The sequence below is a fragment of the Labrus bergylta genome, chromosome 11 (assembly GCF_963930695.1).
Source record: "Labrus bergylta chromosome 11, fLabBer1.1, whole genome shotgun sequence".
Taxonomy (NCBI): Eukaryota; Metazoa; Chordata; class Actinopteri; order Labriformes; family Labridae; genus Labrus; species Labrus bergylta.
Genome location: NC_089205.1, coordinates 18,559,672 through 18,578,141, shown reverse-complemented (window position 1 = coordinate 18,578,141; position 18,470 = coordinate 18,559,672). Strand labels below are relative to the sequence as shown.

Below are 18,470 nucleotides of genomic sequence, written 5' to 3'. Positions count from 1 at the left end.
TCACCAGGCATTGTTGGATCACAATAGTTATGGCAGGTGACATAATATAATCCCAAACTGCAGCTTTCATAAGCACTAAAGCTTAATAGTGTGAACAAATGCTGACCAATTAGACAGCCTGAACTTTCTAAAATATAGCGACAACATCCATCCATCTATTATCTATGTCACGTTTCCCGTTCAGGTCGCAGGGGGCACGGGGAGAACATGCAGACTCCACACAGAAAGGCTCCTGTCCGACGGGGATTCAAACCAGGAACTTCTCATTGTGAGGCAACAGCACTAAGTGCACCACCGTGCAGGCCCTATAGATACAACAGTTCAACATATTAAAAAGTCACGTTAAAGTCATGTTATTTTACTGAATGTCAGTACTACTTCACACAAGTACCAGATACCCCCCTAAAAATCTAAAAAAAAAAAAAAAAAAAAAGCCCAGTGAAGACACTGAATTGTCTCTTGTTATCTATAAAAAAATAATAGTCTGTGTCTTATCTTCAGTCAGGGAAAGTGATGTTACATTTTTCATTATTGTTTTTTTTCCTCAATAACAGGCGCCCTTTTGGCCTTGCTTGCTCAGCAAATTTGTCGTTTACCAAGCCTCAGAGTACAAGACCTCGGATTAGGATGCTGGCTAACATCTCCATGGAGAGACCCAGGGTTTTTTCGTGCCAGGAGGCCGCAGAGACAGAACATTAAATGCTAGTGCTGTCCTCAGGATTAGGACATAGTGACAGCCCTGCTTCCCGCTTCTCTCTTTAATTCCTCATCTGTCACAAAGGCAGTAGCAGTAAATATTGAAGGAAGTTCATAAAAGTATCTTTTAAAGCTAGATCCCGACAGCTGGCAAACCATCAAAGGCAATAAAACATATGGTGCAGTCAGTGACAGCACATGTATCATTGCCTGCCTGCACAAGTTACCAATTCTTTGTTTTATTCTGAAAGCTTTTCCTCCTTTGTTTTTACTTGTGAAAGCAGAGTTCATAAGTCTTTGAATTCCCCTGACAATGTCAGCACTGACAGTAAAAAATACAAAGAAATAGCACAGAAACAGATAAAGGATGATGGCATTGTAATAAAAGAACTGCTGCTTTTTTCGTGTCACTAAATGACTTTATTGTACTGCCCAATTTACTATCAAGCAGGCTCCTGTCTGAGAACAGCTTCTATAGCTTGCATACTGTGAATAAAGACCTAATTCATGGATCTATTTCTGGTTAATTATGTTGGAAAACATCTGTAGGCCAGAAAATGAGTTTGCGTTGATTTATTAAATTCCTGTGGACTAAGAATGCGAAAACCAGGTACTGATAATCTCTGATAAAATAGTTTGGATTAACAAAATGTGACTTGCTTTTCTTGAACATTTAGGAAGCATGTGCCATTTCAAATCTATAGGAGCATTAGAATTATGTCATTGCTGTTATTTCATTCTCTAACCCTTTGTTCGAATATAGGTTTCTTGATATATACTTGATAAATAATATTATAATAATTGAAGACAAATGTTGGACAACAAAAAAATAAAACAATTTGCAATATGTTACTGATTTAATTTTTGCATTCACAACAAGAAGTTCTGTCCTATATTATATAGTCTTAGAAGGACATCAGTTCCAGGATTTTCGGGGTAAATTATCACAAACATAACACACAGATTGCAGGATAGTAGGTGAGACATTATTCAGTCCTTATATGAAGCTTTCACCTAGGTTACTTATGTCCACAGAAGAGGAAAACACACACTGTACCACACCTGAAAGGCAAAGAAAGTTGCACATATATTTTCTGGACATAATTGCTGTTGTTGCATGGTAATACTGATGGACATTCAGAGGAGAAGTACTAATCACTCAGCATATCTTAAAGAGCCCATATTATGCCCTTTTTGGGGTTTGTATATTTAATCTATGTACCTACTTTTGTATGTTCACAATAGCTAAAGTCCAAAAAAGGGTCTGTTTTCATGTACTGCTCCTCCTTGCTCCCTCTCCGCTCTGCTGAGCCCCCACTGCAGAGCCCCACGTGGACCAAGTCTGCTCTGATTGTTCTGCCAATCCGCTCTGTCATTATTGGTCAGTTAATAATGACAGAGCGCGTCTCGGAAATTTCAACATGAGTTGCAGGGCTTGCCACAACGAGCCAATGGGCTTAGATCAGTGATCTCACACTGACAAAGACTCCGCACTGACTAATTTTTATCGAGGGGGGCTAGAACTGAGCGTTACATGCAGCTAATACTACAGCTAACAGGAGGAGGTAGGAGGAGGTAGGAGGAAGTAGGAGAAGCCGCGTTCCGCAGACTTTGAATTTTTGTAAATAGATGTGCCTAAACATGCACAGGACACACACTAAAGAGCATATAAAACCAGAAAAAAGCATAATATGGGAGCTTTAAATGTATATTATAATTGGGCATTACGGTATTTATGTATTTTTCTGATGAGTATTCTTGTGTGGACAACTGTTGCCAAATCATATTGCCCCTTGGGGACAATGAGGATCTTCCAATCCACTGAGTGCACCTCATCTGGATTGGTCAACAGTTCCCAGGTCAAGACTAATTACCAAATGACTCTTTACAATCAGGTCTTACGGTCCTTTAATTTCTTAAAATCTTTTGACTGTTTCATTTTGTCAAAATAAGAAAGGGGGTGAATCTACTTTAAGGTCACTTTGTAGGCTATCATGTGTTGTGCTATGCTGTTCCTTTGGTAAATATGTGTTCACAATCATGTGGTTCCTATCCCTTTAAGCATGGAACTCTATGATGTAAATGAGTGTGTAAAGTGTGTGTTTTGGCCTGAATGTATTAACTGCAGAGTAGCCATAATTCAGAGCAGATTGTCCTCATTTAGATTTAGCAGTCCCTCCCGCTGAAGCTCCTTACTCTGAGGCCAGCTTAGTTCTTTCATCCCCATTTTGATATGGACCTCAGCCCTGTTGTGCCGATACAAGGGACTTTCTCGTAACCCTCAACCGGGTGAAACAAGGTCAGTCGACAGCTCTTCAAACATCCAAAGGTTGTCGTCATTCACAAACAGCAATTGCCAATCCTACACCAATTCCACTTTTATAAAGTCATTTGTTATCAGCACTGCAAGGTCAGTTTTACATATTTCTCTATCTTAGTGATCATTTTTAGGTTTAGGTTTGCGTGAGACTATTCCATTTCCCATATTTTTGTTACATAGACCTTTTCACAGGCTTCTCAGCATGACATCCTGGCTTATTCCCAACAAGCTGTTTTTTCCTGGGGCAGATTTAACACCCAGAAGCTGTCAGCTTTCACCTGCGGGTTAAACCATCGAAGGGATGGGCCAAATTCTGAGCCCTTAATGTTGAGATTGTTATCAAAACTATGACTCCCAGGGCACCATCTAACAGGTCATATTATAGTGGGGAAACAGGCTGGACCAAGACCTTGAATTCCTTCAAAAATATTTCAATTTGGTCCCCACATCAGGATCAAATATCATACTGTAAGGAGCCACCAGAAGGTTTCAACCTTCAGTTCACTTTTTGATCCACTAAGCCCCAAGATGTGATTTAGTTGGCAACTTAAGCTGCCATTGCTCGTGGCCATTACATAAGCAAAGTATGGCTAATAAGATTTCCAGCCAGCCAAGTCAAGATACCTACATGTATTAAGTTATAGGAAACAGGACTTCTTGGTCCTTTGGCCTTACTGTTCACTACTGACTCTACATCTAAGGGTGAAGATTAACAAAGATCCTCTGCAGTGCTTTCTGAGGTATAAATAGAGATTATGACAACCAAGTTTTAGTTAGTCAACCATTGTGGCTCAATGTTTTTAGTGGTCCACCATAGACTGTATGAACAGCAAGCCTCAGCCTCCTCCACCAAGCAATAGTATTGCCATGATGGTCACCAACCTATCGCAAGTTTGCATCAGAGGTCTGTGCAGCATATTGATAACACACCACTTCCTCTAACGCAATACACATTTGAACTAACGATAAATGGATTTTAAAAAAAACCCTCACGTAGGTAAAGTCCACAGCAAACCAGACTCTTCTGCATGTCTCATGTTTGTTTTAGTAACGCTTTCTCTTGCCATTTCTGCTGTTCTCTTCTAATACGATGCACACAGCATCAAAGGAGCTACATTTTTTAACAGCGCTGTCAATCAGGGCACTTATACTGTTTTATAGGATCAAATAACTAATTAACAAGAAACTTCTCAAACAATTGACGACTTGAAATGGCGAGATAATTACTATTGTGACAGAAATCAGGTTTGAAATTTTTTTATCTGAAGTACATTTTGGTTTTGTAGTTTGATCAGTACATGGAGGAGGCGGGGTTTATGACCATGTTCTGCAGCCCGTCTAAAATGAGGGCTCTCTTAATCTTTTGGTTTCATTTAAGGTAAGTATTCAATTGTACATTCTTCATACAAGTGGTCTATGTGATCAACAGGTAGATTAAGTGTAATTAAACGGGAATTCAAGTTGTATTTGTTTATCACAACAATAATGTTATTTTTATAGGTTTGGCCACCATATATCAATGAAAACCCATTATACCTGACAATTTCCCATTTAGGAAACAATAATATATGTTTTAATCAAACTGTATTTCAGAGGGAATACAATTATGAAGAAATAATGAGTGATCCCTTGAGCTGATAATAAGTTTACTATTGGACCCCTCCAAGCATATTTTATTATGTTGGTAGCAGGTAGAATAAAGCAGATACTTTCTTCTGTAAACCCTTCTGTATTTTTCTGCTCACCTTGATGGTGTAGCAGCTCTGCTCTCCTTAATGACAACTAGGTGCTACAGTTTATGTTTTGTGTTTATTAGAGTGAAAACTAAAGAGACATACTAAAGAGAACCACATGTGAAAATATCAATGTCCTGAAATGTGTGATAGAATTATTTAATCACTGTTGCCAAGTATCGATATTTTAATTTAAAAACACAGCTCTCTAAACAGGCTTCCTTAGCAATTTGACAAACATTATCACTTTTTCATGATTCCATGACGTTGGTTTTTATGACATGAACGCGGATAACTTAAAAAAAGAAGTTGACAGTGAGATAAAAGAAGAAGAAAAAGATATCTGTGGGGTAATGACGGTAAAAGGAACTTGAGATGTGATAAGATATGAAACTGACAGAAAACTGAAGTGAATAAAAACATGAATCTTTACCTTTTAAGGAGGAATTTTGTTTTCTTTAGTGAGTCATATATTGTGAGGTATCATTTTACAAATTGACTTGCAATATATTATCCTAGAATTATTGTATCATGATATTACCGTTATGGTGGGCCTTGCATAGTTTAGTTAATTTTATGTTTGCACATTGTTGAGAGAAAAGTCAGACCCACGCAGGGCTTATCTCAAAAACTCACCTAACGAGGTAATAAAAATAAAATAGCAATATCAGAATTGGTTATTAAATCGTCTTTGTTACCCTGCACTTCTCACCCTTAGAAGCCATGATTTTGATATTTGTCAGAAAATTGTCATAACAAAGTGAAGAAAAGCAGATCTACCAAAACATTACCTAAGTTATAATAAAATGGATTTATGTCTGCAGGATGAAACAGAGGTTGCATGATCCTCGATGACCAACATGTTGGTTCATTGTTGCTTTTGTCAAAAACTTTCTAATTTTCTAGCAAGACTATGATCCTTAAAACTCGACTGATGTCATCCACATTCTTTAAACCCAACCTGTCAGTCTGTGCACCAGATGGAAGATATTCAGTATTTCTCAGAGGCTGTGATGTTCATCCAGGATTCAAAGAACCCATCTGTTAAATCTGGAAAGACCCAGAATTGCATAAAAATTCTTACATGGTAAACCAGCACAGGGAGAGACACAGGATAGCTTAAGGAAAACTATTTTACAGGTCTAACTGAAGGGAAAACCGTGAGAAACATCCTTGTGCCGGGGGGTGGGGGAGAAATGGTGTGGATGGTGGGGAGAGGGTGAAAAATATAGAGAGATAAGTGATAGAGGACGAGGTATGAAGCGAGCGAGAAAAGCAATTAGTGCCCGCTAATTGCTCTCATTAGAAGAGATTGAGCCGATTTAACAGACTCCATGATGGACACTGACATCGTATAAATGTGGACTGCATGGGTATGTGGTTTAAAAGCTGTGCAGCAAACAGCTGTAGCTCTCAGTGTGATTGCAGCTGGACCGATAAGACCAGACCTTATCATCAAAACCTCACTCTATCATCTTTTTTGTGATAAAAAAAAAAATCAGAAATGACGGTAAAAGGAAGTGATAGAAAGATGGAGCAAAAGAGGTTTGATACAGCTGGAGAAAAGATGAACAAAATGATAAAGTATAAAGACAGATAAAAGAAATGACAGAAGGGAGAAACACAAAATCCTGTCCACGTCTTCTTTGAGCAGCGACGTTTCATCTTTTTTAAGGTAAATAAACATGGTGGTGTAAAGAAAAGGAAAGTTAATAATATAGTCCAACAGGAGTGATACTAGTTTCCTGTGTGAAATCAAATATCCCAAATTTTATGGCAACTGCAGTCACTCTGTTCTTCCCTCGCCATCTTGTCATCTGGTTAGTATTGACTCAACACCTATGAAAAGTGGTGTTTAATGATGGCAGCCTTTTTCCCACAGAAAACACTCAGCAGACAGTACTCCAGAGAAAGAGGGGTGAAATAAGACCACAGAGACAAAAACAAGGGAGAAAAACTAGGCTTTAAAGTTTGCTTCATGGAAGAGGTTTCAGAATGGCTGTTTCTATTTACAAAGCACTGAAGTATATCTTGTATTTAGCACAGTATAGGCCAAACCACAGTGTAGTAGAAAAGATAAACTACTTGGCACATTCAGGCTGTAGCACTTCTCACTGAAGGATGGTTTTAAAAAAAAAAAAAAAAAAAAACTTCTTGGTGTCCGTGTGATAGAGTGCTGGTGTGCGATGGTGCGTATGTGAGCTGAAACAAGATGTAATTAACAAGAATAATATCTCATCCCTCCTCCTACCGTGAGCAAGTGGAGCTGTGATATCTTCTCTGTCCTAAAACCTAATCGTGTCTCATTTTGTGCTGAATCCCTGATCGAGTGCAAGGCGGGGAATTACGATAAAGTTCTTGCTCTCCTAATGAGTACAGAGCAGCTGCCGTAGTTCAAGTTCACACATGGCTGGCGTTCCTAGTACACCTGCTGCCTGGCTCTCGGACTGTAAAAGAAGTTGTTTAATTAAAGAAATATACATTTTTCTTTCTCAACCGTACCTCTCAATGATGTCAGCGATGACACAGGCAAACATCTGAAGGCCCTCTGGCAGCTGCAGAGCCACTGAAGGGAGAAAAAAAAAAAAGCAAACAAAAGAAGAAAAAGTTAACAGTCTTGCGAAGGAGTGATGGCACATTTAATAAATCCTGGACAGCAAAGCTATTCATAGACTCAGCTACTGGTTCAGAGAGCTCCACTGACAGCAAATGGTGACATTTCAGGGCAATTTCCCCTCTGCCACGGCGGCTCTGTTGGTTTATTTTAGCGAGTGACGGGTTGTTGGAAATAAAGTCCAAACCAATCACCACAGGTCTGGCTCTACAGCTCAGGGCTTGTACAGAGCCATTACACTCTCTTTTTCCTGTCTGTCCCCGTACCCGCCACACAGCTCTGTGAGTCACACTTTTACTCTCTTTTCTAGTGAAAAACACAAAAACACCCCCAACCTTCCCACTCCACACAAGTTTACGTTTCAAAGCCACACTTTGATCCAGAAAAACTGTTGGAGCTAACATAAAATAGAAATCAAGCAGCTTATCTGAGCAATTATTGGTGATGGATTTGTCTGTTAGCGACAAATCTAGTGATGTGTGGCACCAGCCAGGATAAATCAATGGAATGGGCAGAATTAGTGGTTTGTGACTGGTAGGCATCCTGAAAAAGTCTGATATAAAGGCCAACATTGGGAGCTGAGAAACTAAATTGATTTGAAGGAGCCATAAACTGCAGTTCCTTTAATGGCCATGTTGGGCCACGCAGGCTTAGAACAGTCATACAATGGACTTGGGCCTGCACCTCTGTAAAAGCCTCATTTGAGTTATTCACTGAGATCACAAAGAGGCCTAAAAGGACTCTTAATCCCAGAATCCCCTGCGGTACTTCACACCTACGTGTGAAGTAAAGGGGGGACCGGAACCTCTCTCTCCTCATTGGAGGAGACCTGAGGTAGACCCCCATGGAGCAGGCCAGGCTACAAAACTCCAAGACTTCCATTGCTCGACCTCTTTCACGCGCTGACCTTCGGTGCTCGGAGACCCAAGAAGATCTCCTGTTTCCTGCAACAATCTTCCTTTGTTTTAAGTTTTGGCGCGCAGGTAATCCGCGGCCGGCAGTGTTCTAAATTCCGAGCTCGGATTGTCCAGTGAACGCATCTCAGTTTCTCGGAGAGCGTCAGACTATAACAGATTATCAGAAAGATAACGGTCTTATTCCGTCCTGCAACGAAAGGACATCAAAGGACATCTTTCCACTCGACGGAGAACCAACGAAGCCGCTCTCGCCGTAAGGGACCCTCGCCATCAGACGCCTCTGCACCAGGACGGACAGAAGATCTGCTCCATCGCCGGACTCTTTTCCTTTCACCAATCGCGGACAAAGCGATTCACAAGTGAGGCTTAATTAGGTCTGGGCAGAATTAGCTTTAGAGAGTGTTTTTAACAATTGTTGATCAAAGCAGAAACTGTAATTTTTATCTTTGTTGGACCTGCGTCCTGAGTTTTAACTGTTTAAAACTCTTGTTGTTTCGGACCGCTGCGTCCTATATGTGTTTAGCGTAACAGCATTATAACCGGGTATTACTCTTCTGATCAGAAAGGCCAGTGTAAGCTGTATTAATCTGAATTCGGCTATTGGTTTGTTTCTGTGAATGAAGGGAATTACTCCGAGTTGTGGCGCGGGAGTCGGACTGTGATCCGGCCTCTTCAGGCACGCATTTCTCTTTTATTCGCTTTTATTTCCCCTTCTACGCACACACATACACACATATTCCTGTGTAAACGTACATCTGGAGACCAACTCCACCACCGCGCCATTACGCACAGAGATCTATACACTCGCGGCTATCCAGACGCCTCAGAGACACAGATCGTGTAGGGCCGAACTCAGTCTCTTTTAGACCTTAAGGCCACATTTAGGCCTTTGTTAGGTGTGTGCCATCGGAAGGGCGACCACGTGGGACGAAGTAATCTTCCCCCCCTTCTCTCTCCCTTTCATCCACACACGCACGCACCCAGGTCTTTGTTAGGTTTGCGCCATCGTGAACGACCACGAGGGTACGAAGCCATCTCCCCCCCCTTTCTTCTTCCCTCTCTCTCTCTCTCTCTCTCTCTCTCTCTCTCTCACACACACACACACACACACACACCTACATTCATACCCCTTCCACAAGCCTTTGCTTGATAATGTTTGTTGCTTAGATTAGTTTATAATAGTTATTTGTTTAATTAAGTTCATTGATTTTGGATTGATGTTGCTTTGTTTAAATAAATTCTGTTATAATTTAAGAGAGCAGTTGTTGGTGGTTACTGGTGTATTTACATTGTGATATAAGCTGGGTGCGAAGGCTTTGTGTACGGATTTCACGCCTTCAATTTATTAAATATAGTTATTCATTATTAATAATATTAGTAATTAAATAACTAATTTGAGACTGATTTGAGTGATATTTTGGTTATATTTACCTGATTACAGGTTGGTGCCCCAAAACGAGATTAAACATAGTTTAATGATATTTTATTTATATTATTAATAATTAAGTATAATTATTAAAGAATATAACCAAAGTTGACTTGATACAACCCCAACAGCCAATAGAGGCTGGCTCCAGAGGTGAGTAAATCCCTATCAAGCTCCAACTTTACAGCATAATGAATGAGCATGGTACAAAAAAATTGTTCTCGATAGTTATTTTCCCTTTAAAGATACAATATATAGATCCCGCCGCCAGGGGGCTCTCAATCAATACTAAGATAACAAAAGATGACATCGAGGGCGAGGCTGGCGTCATCTTTGAACCGCAATATTGCTTTGCCTATCATTTGCAATATTACTTTTCAGTAACGCGCTATACTATGTTCATCATCATTACATACAATTTTAGGTTCAACATCAGGAGCCACAGCAATGCTACTGATCCATTATGCTCTTTTATACCAATGCAATATTCCTGTTACTTTTATGTGCACAATGGGCAATACTACATTTTTTTGCCATTACCATGACAAATTATGTTCAATACACTTATCATTACATAGATTAACTTGTGCAATTTATTTTAACTGACAATCCAAGAAGTCTGTTTTTCCACTCTTTCCGTGCTTGAAAAGCTAGTTATATGTAATTAATAACTTAGCATTTATCAGTTTCTGCGCTAACCATTTCTGGCTTGCTAACGGTTCAGTGTTTATTCAAACCTTACGTATTTTTGGTGGCCCATGCTAAGGAATCCGTATTATTGGCTTTAGTCAGCAAAGAAGACAGACGGCTGAAGTGATGAGGAGATTGGTTATTTAAAGAAAAGAAACTTCTCCTGCAGTAGTGCACTACCCTTTTTTTCATCATCTAATCTGTTTTTTATTACATTTCCTTAGATGGTAATTTAACAAGACATAATCTGCTCTGATTTGACCATTTCCATACATAAATATAACTGTATGAGATTTATATGTCCAAATACTTTCACAACCTTCAACAGGAATCAAAGTGTTTAAGCTTCCTCTTCCCAGTCAAACTTTTCTTTGGGGAAAATATCATGTTTTCTTGGATTTCAAAGAATCCGAACGTTCCTTTGGGGATTTTGTAAAAGATAAGTCTTGTGGTTTTTTCATTAAAGAAACTAAAGAATCCATGAATAAGTATACATTAATCATGCCATCAAGTCATCAAATCATCAAATAAGCATGAGGACACCTTGGAATCAGAGACTACTAAGATATTGATGATGTCAAGTAGTCCCGCAAGGAATGAACGAACAGGAATCAGAGCATGAAGTGAAGAAGATTGAAAGAGGCAAGAAAGTCAGTGACAGGGAGAGGACACAGTGATGTGGAACGGGGTTTATTTTTTAATAATAATAAAAGTAAAGGAATGCAAGGTTAATAGTTTTCCTATTTTACATTAGGGATGTGTGTTTAGTCGACTAAATGCTTAACTGTCATCAACCTCGCTGGTCATCACCAGAATTACTGCTTGGTTAAACAAATTATTAATATTTATTAATTGGGCATAACATTTGACCTCTATGCCTGTCAAAGGTTACACAAACTGCAATGCAGCCAACAGCCAATAGCGAGGGCTGTATCCATAGACCTTCTTTGGCCTGCTCTCTGCTTTACTACCCAGACGTAAACAAGCACAGTGAACAGACATCCCGTAGTAGCAGCTCAGTATGGCATTAATTGTATCAATAATATCATTAATTGTATCTAGAAAATTAAGCTGCTAATGTATTCAGGCATTGTCGGGTTAAAGTGGCATTACGTAACCACATTTAGCACAGGTATGTTGATGTTAACCTGCAATGAGGTTAAGAAGGTCAGGACTTCTTCACTGATTTTTCTAGATTATATAGACTACACTGTTTGTGAAGTCAAGACCTCCTGTCAGCAGTTCTATTTTTGTTATAATCTTTTTGAAACAGTTATTTATTCATACTTTATGTATACAGGAGAGGATGACAAACTTGTATTTGTGGGTTTCGACAACTTTTGTGAATTCTTGCCACCAAGTCAGACACAGACAGCAACACGACCTCAAGAAGGAGGCTTTGTTTCAATCAGCCATGACATTTTCTCCCAGTCAAACTCCGTCACACCTTTCTTCAATAAATCCATCAGCGCCTCAGTGGACACTTATAAGTCTTAGAGGCTGCATTCAGCACACCAAGGTTTCCACATGACTAGGCTTAAAACAATTTCCCAGACTTCAGTGGCAGGCAGAATTAAACAATAAAAGCTTGGATGGACAAAAGGCCAGGGAGGTTGAGGGAGGGTGGTCATGAGATGGAGTGATAGATGGGGCAGTGCGGAGGGGAGGAGCGAGAGCGTTTCTTACTGATGAAAGGTTAAGGGATCACAGAGGGCCCGGGCAGACAGTGAGAGACAGGTCATTACCTGGAAAAGGGCAAGTTTATTAACAGAGAAAGGTTTCAGAGCACACCTCTGCCACAGCTGACAGAAGCAAAGCGCTTTCTCCATCTGCTGCTGCTGAAAGGTGAATCAGACGCTGGAGGAGGGACTGACTACATGTTCAACGCAAGGATGATAAGCTGCTTCTACCTCTGACGGCGAAAGTTCATCAACAGCTTCAGGTGTCGTGTTTGTTCAGCTAAAAACTCACAAACAAGTGCAGAGGGTGTTTTTTTTTTTTCCGTCAGATTGGTATACCCACTGTTGGAAGTTCAAGTGCAAGAAATCTACATGTGGGATTATGTTGAAAATCAAAGACGGGAGGTAGACTAAGAAAGTGCGAGAAACACCAATTTATCGACGAGCGGCAGACTGAGCGGACAAAGCCAAGGGATTACTCTGAATTTTTCAAAAGGAGGGTTAGAGCTAGGAGAGCAGAATACTGGAAGAGACAGGGATTATCCTGTGCTAGATTACATTTGGAGTGTGAGATTGCATTGCAAACATTTGGGTTTGGATGTGAGGAACGGTCAGATGTCAGTCACCTGCAGTGCAAACAACTGAGATGGCAGTGATGTGCAGTTGGTAATGCATCTTTTGTGTGTAGTCTGTGGTACGGAAGTACAAAATGGCAAACATGTATAAAAATAAAAAAGCGCATGACAAAGTGACAAAACAAACAAATGACTGAGTTGTTGGTTCATTAGCTTCACCTAGCTAAAACTAAAGTGTGGCTCTGGTGTGAGTGACTGAAGGAGTAAGATCCAGACAGAGAGAGTTAAAAATATTATCTGCAGCTCCAATAGTATGAGCAAGGTAGTCAGGTTACATAGTCAATGGTCAAGTAGATGTGTGCCAGTCATTAATTTTAGGTTTAAACAGTGTGAGCAACAGCCACTGAGCTGCTGGCTTTCTTATTCATGTGTCAGTTTGTATTTAGAAAACCATGTGTGGATGAAGAATGAAGAACAAGTCATGTATGACGGTCCCATTCCTATAGTCTTTGACTTTGGACAAAAAATGACCAACAGACATCCATTTGAGAACGTCCAGTCTGCTGATACTTCTGCCTAATCTTCCTGAACGTCCCCCTGGCAGTACTCTCACTTCTGTCATGTTCCCATATAAAAGGAACACTCTTTTCAGACAGAGCAGAAAAGACCATTTCAGTCAGCTTTCTGTGGAGATGTTTCACGTTTTGGGGATGAAAAAAAAAAAAAAGATGGTTCTGTTACTGAAGGATGCACAAAGAGGCTATTTAAAATGGGATGATTAATTAATTAGGGGAAAACAAGATATCAGCCATGGACTGAACACAAAGTTGTTGTTTTTTTTTTCAATCTGGATGGTTCTGTTAATGTGGTGGGCCATCTGTGGCTTAGTTGGATGTTAATTAACACTGGCATTAAGGCATTCCTTAATGGGAAATTTCATTTATGAATTTTCCTGATTACATCCTTATTATCTTTTCAACTTCTCTGTTATTTTCCCCAAAATGCATCCCACATGTTGCTTATTCTCTTGAATCTCAAGGAAACAAACATCTGAAGAATAAGCGTCAGCAGTGCTAATCTTTTGATTGTGTGAGGTTTAGTTGTGAGAAGAGCACAGAAAACCGAACAACTCCCTGAGTATTTCACGTCCCCGCAGAGATCGCTTTCATAAATTCAAGGTCTCCCAAGACTCACAAGGCCGCACTGCTTTGTGCTTCTTTGGCTTTATCTCCACGTCTTGTCTAATTTTTCAGATTTTTCCAAATGGGATTTAGTAGTTGGAAAAACTGCTGTCAGACAAAGGCTGTGTTAAAATAGGAAGAATGAAGAAAAAGCTTCTCGAACATCCACACACTGAGAAACACGGCTGCGCTGTATTTGGCCATATGTAATTATTTCTCTGTTTATTTGGAGGTTACATTGTTTATAAGTTAGCATTGAGAGCCAATAATTATTACCTTTCAACATCACAGGTGCCCAAGAGACCTGCCAGATGACTAAAGGCCGATATCCACAAACGCCATTTCTTGCTCATCAGTGTCACCTCCACCACACCAACCAATAAAAACAAAGAAGAGGCGGGACTTCTAATATCAGCTTTGACAAAAACAACAGGGAGGAGAAACTCATCTAGTTCAAATTTCTTTTAGAATCATGTTGATTTTGTGTTTTCATTCAGCATAACAGAGGAACAGAAGCCCACCTGACAGTTTTTGTTTTTTTGGCTTTTATTTTAAAAACATTGGGAAAATGCCTTAATAATAGTTTCTATGACATAAAACACAAACCAGGGTTGCCCAGTATAGCTCACGTGATACTAACAAAAAATGTGGAATTGTCCATTGTATTCATCTATATTTTTTTCATCAACTTATGGATAAAAAACTTTCATCCATAACATTTTTTAGGCTAGTCAAAAAAACCTTCACCTGACTCATTTGTTGGTCTGAATTCCTTTTTTAATAATTCATCAATCAAAGTACAGCTTCTCTAAACCAATCCCTTCACTCAGGTCTGCATACTGTCCGATTAAATCTGTGTTCACTTGAGTTTATCTCTTAACTGACTGTGTGACAGTAATCAAGAAAGTAGACAGCCCCTATCTAGGTCAATTGTCTATACAACTAAACCCCACATGGAAAGAGTAAAATATAACATCAAGAAAACAAACAGGAAAAATAGGGAAAATAAAGCTTTGAATCTGGGCAGCTAGAATACATTTCCAATGTAAGTTGTTCAATCCTGAGTTTAAGAAAGGCAGCATGCATGCGACTCGAGAGCAGTTCAAAGGCTGACAAAGAAACAGATGGACACAAAGAGGAACAGAGAGAGACAGGGGGTGATAAGGTGAGTTATGCTCTGTGAGTTCAGAGAGAGACGATGAGCTCTGATAAAAAAATAAATAATAAATAAAAAAGGACATCTCACGCACACACGCATGCACGCACGCACCAAAAAAGCAAAGCCAGCAAGCTGTGGAAAGCATACGTGCCCCACAGGGACATCTAAGAAATGATTCAATCCTCTTGGCTTGCCATCTGCATATTTCTACCCTCGGCAGGAGCGACTTTTACGAATACACATTTTGACATTTACATAAATGAAAGATGATTTTTCTTTCTCAGGCTGGCGGCCGCCATTGTAACACTACCCAATGACCTGTTTCACAGGGAGCAGCACAAATGAGGGAACGTCAAAACACACAAGTAACAATGCACAGGGGCAGATTCTGAAGGAAAGTTGCACAATCATTGACGCTTAAGTGAAACCAATCACAGCCCCACCTGGGTTCTGTAATCACTCCTTATTTAGTTACAAGAGTTGCCTTCTCAAAGTGATTTCAAATGGAGCTTGGGGAAACAACAGTGTGAATTAGAAAACTCAACTGGAGAACTACTAAAGCTTCAGTACATTCAGATCCTGAGTCAGCAAAAATGAAGCTGCAGAATGCTTTTTAACACAGAGTGAGATGTGTGGATAGCGTTGGCCAAATGGATTGAATTGTATTCAATCCAATGAGTTTTATTAAATCTGCTTTAGAAAAAAGAAGAAAAGGAAAACTTCACCTGCGACCACGAAGAAGAAAAAGAATGATAGTGACCAGGTATCTCTGTGATGAACACATGAGCATAACAGTCTCTGAACTGTGGATTGATTAACACATCATATGAGTGTAAATATTACTTTACCTTATTACATATATATATGAATGAAAACATGAATTTGCTTTGTGAAATTAGAGATCAGAAGTCTTTTTTCTTTATTTATTTTAAAGCTGTATACTTCTGTCATTTAACCGTTCATGTGTTAAGACAATTTTTAACATTTTAGACTTCATGGTTATACTTATACGGTAAGACTTTAACAAAGTGGGAAGCACTGTTTGTTTCATTTATGATCTAATCTCTTTCTTTCTTTAGGTTAAGTGAATATTTGTCTTCTTTAATCGCTTGATAATGGTTCAGGGGCTTTCAACACAATGTCACATTTTAATCAGATGAAGGCAGTTGTAAAGCAACACAAAATAATTAGTCACAGACAGCAGAACACACAGATGTTACCGAGGCCTCTCACTTTGCTCACATGCAGTAGGTCCTGAGGTGACAAACACACAGCAGTCCAACTCAAGTCACATTTCTGTTTCCTAGATCTGACTGTTCTTTTTGGCTCTATGATTTTTAAGCGAACCAATAACCTGGGTCATTTTAAATGCCCTCAACCATGTAAAAACACCAACAAACTTAAGATAACACAAGATAATGATGTGACTCGTGACGGCCTGTCAAGAGGCAACTCAAATTGTCGCCCACAGAATAGAATTATTTCTCCTTTTACTCTGAAACAGGGCTTCACATGGTTATTGTTCAAAAGGCAGAGATCCTCAACCAATAGTCAAAAACAAAATGAAAAAATATTTCTTTCTTTATGCAAGACTGCACATAATCATTTGTGTTTCCTGGATGTTGGGGACAAATCTGAGCGGGCACACTGTCAGCTGCAGTGTGAGAGTCTTCCAATGCTGTCAATAACACATAAGCACAATTCCTGGGGGGACATAGATCAAAGACGGCTTACACCCCCCCTCACAAATTCAGTGTTAAGCACCTCCAAAAACTCAGTGGACATGGAAGTAGTCATGAAAAGCACCCTGCTTTACTTTGGTGTCCCTACTAACCAGTAAGAGTAAACACACTGCAAAGCGATAAATACATCTTTAACATGTTTCTGTTCTGGAAAGGCAGGGTAAGTCCCGGGTGACCCACATGCTCGTTTCAAACAGGGTCTTTTTCTTTTGATTTGTGACATCCCTAAGTAAACCTGCAAGACTGTACAATAAAGTTGTCAAAGTGGGTCAAGGCACAGATGCATTCATGGATGGCATTTTAAATGAATGCTTGCACATGCTGTCTGTCTGTATAAGATACTTAAGCTGTGCATCCTGCATTTTTATACATTCAGTCTGTGCTGCTTAGCTCTTCTAAACCTGCAAAGTAACTGTAAACGAGGTTTGAATAATACAAAGCAAAGTACTTTAGTGCTCGACTGCACTGGACTGGAAAAAAAATACTTTTTTTTTAAGTCAGAATGATGTAGGGCATGGCAGCACATGGAAATCTTCGTGTCATAGAAATATAATTTTGCTGATGTGCTAAAATAACCTGTGACAAGTCACACCTGGCCCCCGCATGTCCTGTTCTACAGAGGCCTCCACATGAACTTCCATTTTACGTCCACTATGGATCTCCCTCGATCTCATTTTTCAAGCCTAGCACAGTTTCGGCAGATGGCTGTTCATCATGAGTTTGGTTTTGCCCACGATGTCTGCCTCTTTAAAGGAGGTTTTTTATCTTGCCACTGTAACTTTGCTAAATGTTGCTTAGTGCTCAAGATGGATTAACACTGGGACTCGGTAACACCTCTGTTACTACCTCCAAAGACAGTGCAGAGGCAGGATCACTTTGTACCCCATTAAGCCTCCGGGACATTCAGACAGGAGCCAAAAAGGTCAAGGGGCGTAAATATCACGGCTTGAAACGGCAGTCTGCATAAGGCTATTATTTCATCCTACAACTATAAAAACATCTGCACTGAACTCATTATAAAAATACTTCCTAAAACTCTGTTAATAATAAAAAAAAAATACATTTCATGTACAACCATTTGAACATTTGACCAACATTAAACCCAGGACACAATGGGCATGCACTCAGGCAAGGTAAGGGAGTACTAACTCTCTGGCCATGCATGTGTTGTATTACAAAATCTACATCTACGAGTTCGTCTATCATTTGAAGTATCTAATTTGAAGTTAACACGGTGCATGTCTCAGTCTTAAGAGTAAATACAGATTCATAACCATGTGCTTCATGAATCAAGCGTCTCCAGAATGCAGGGCTTTTACCTCTCTTCGAATTCGCTTGTCTCAATCTCCAAACAGTCTTGTGGATCTCAAAGTTGTAATTTGCAGGCAGGGCTTTGATGGCCTCCTGTAGCTCAGGGTCTTGCAGGATTTCATCTGGAATTTGATTGGCTACCCGTCGTGGCCCTCGGACTGAAGGAAGAGTTAAGAGAATTAGGCAGTTATGTGTTGTGCACAAATTGAAGCAAAACACAATATTTTACGACCAAAGGCCACAATGTACAATCTGCTGGTGAAACAAACAAACACACCATGCTCACCTGGAATAAAAGGTCACAGTAAGTTAACACATGTTTAAGAAGGAGCCATTCATACAGGCCAATGACTCACAACCACCTGAAGTTGGACTCATTAAAATAAAGTAAATAATAATAAAATCAGGCACGTTCAACAATCTCAAT

General features: G+C 39.7%; 1 protein-coding gene across 1 annotated transcript in view; it reads right to left on the bottom strand.

Annotated features, from left to right (window-relative positions):
* The window catches only part of dph1 (diphthamide biosynthesis 1), a 58,395-nt gene that overhangs the window by 38,591 nt on the left and 1,334 nt on the right, over window positions 1–18,470 (bottom strand). Inside the window, exons 2-3 of the mRNA XM_020653687.3 lie at window positions 18,052–18,201; window positions 7,252–7,315 (exon numbers count right to left, since the gene is read on the bottom strand). Of these exons, the coding sequence (XP_020509343.2) occupies window positions 7,252–7,315; window positions 18,052–18,201 (214 nt within the window). The remainder of the gene's footprint in view (window positions 1–7,251; window positions 7,316–18,051; window positions 18,202–18,470) is intronic.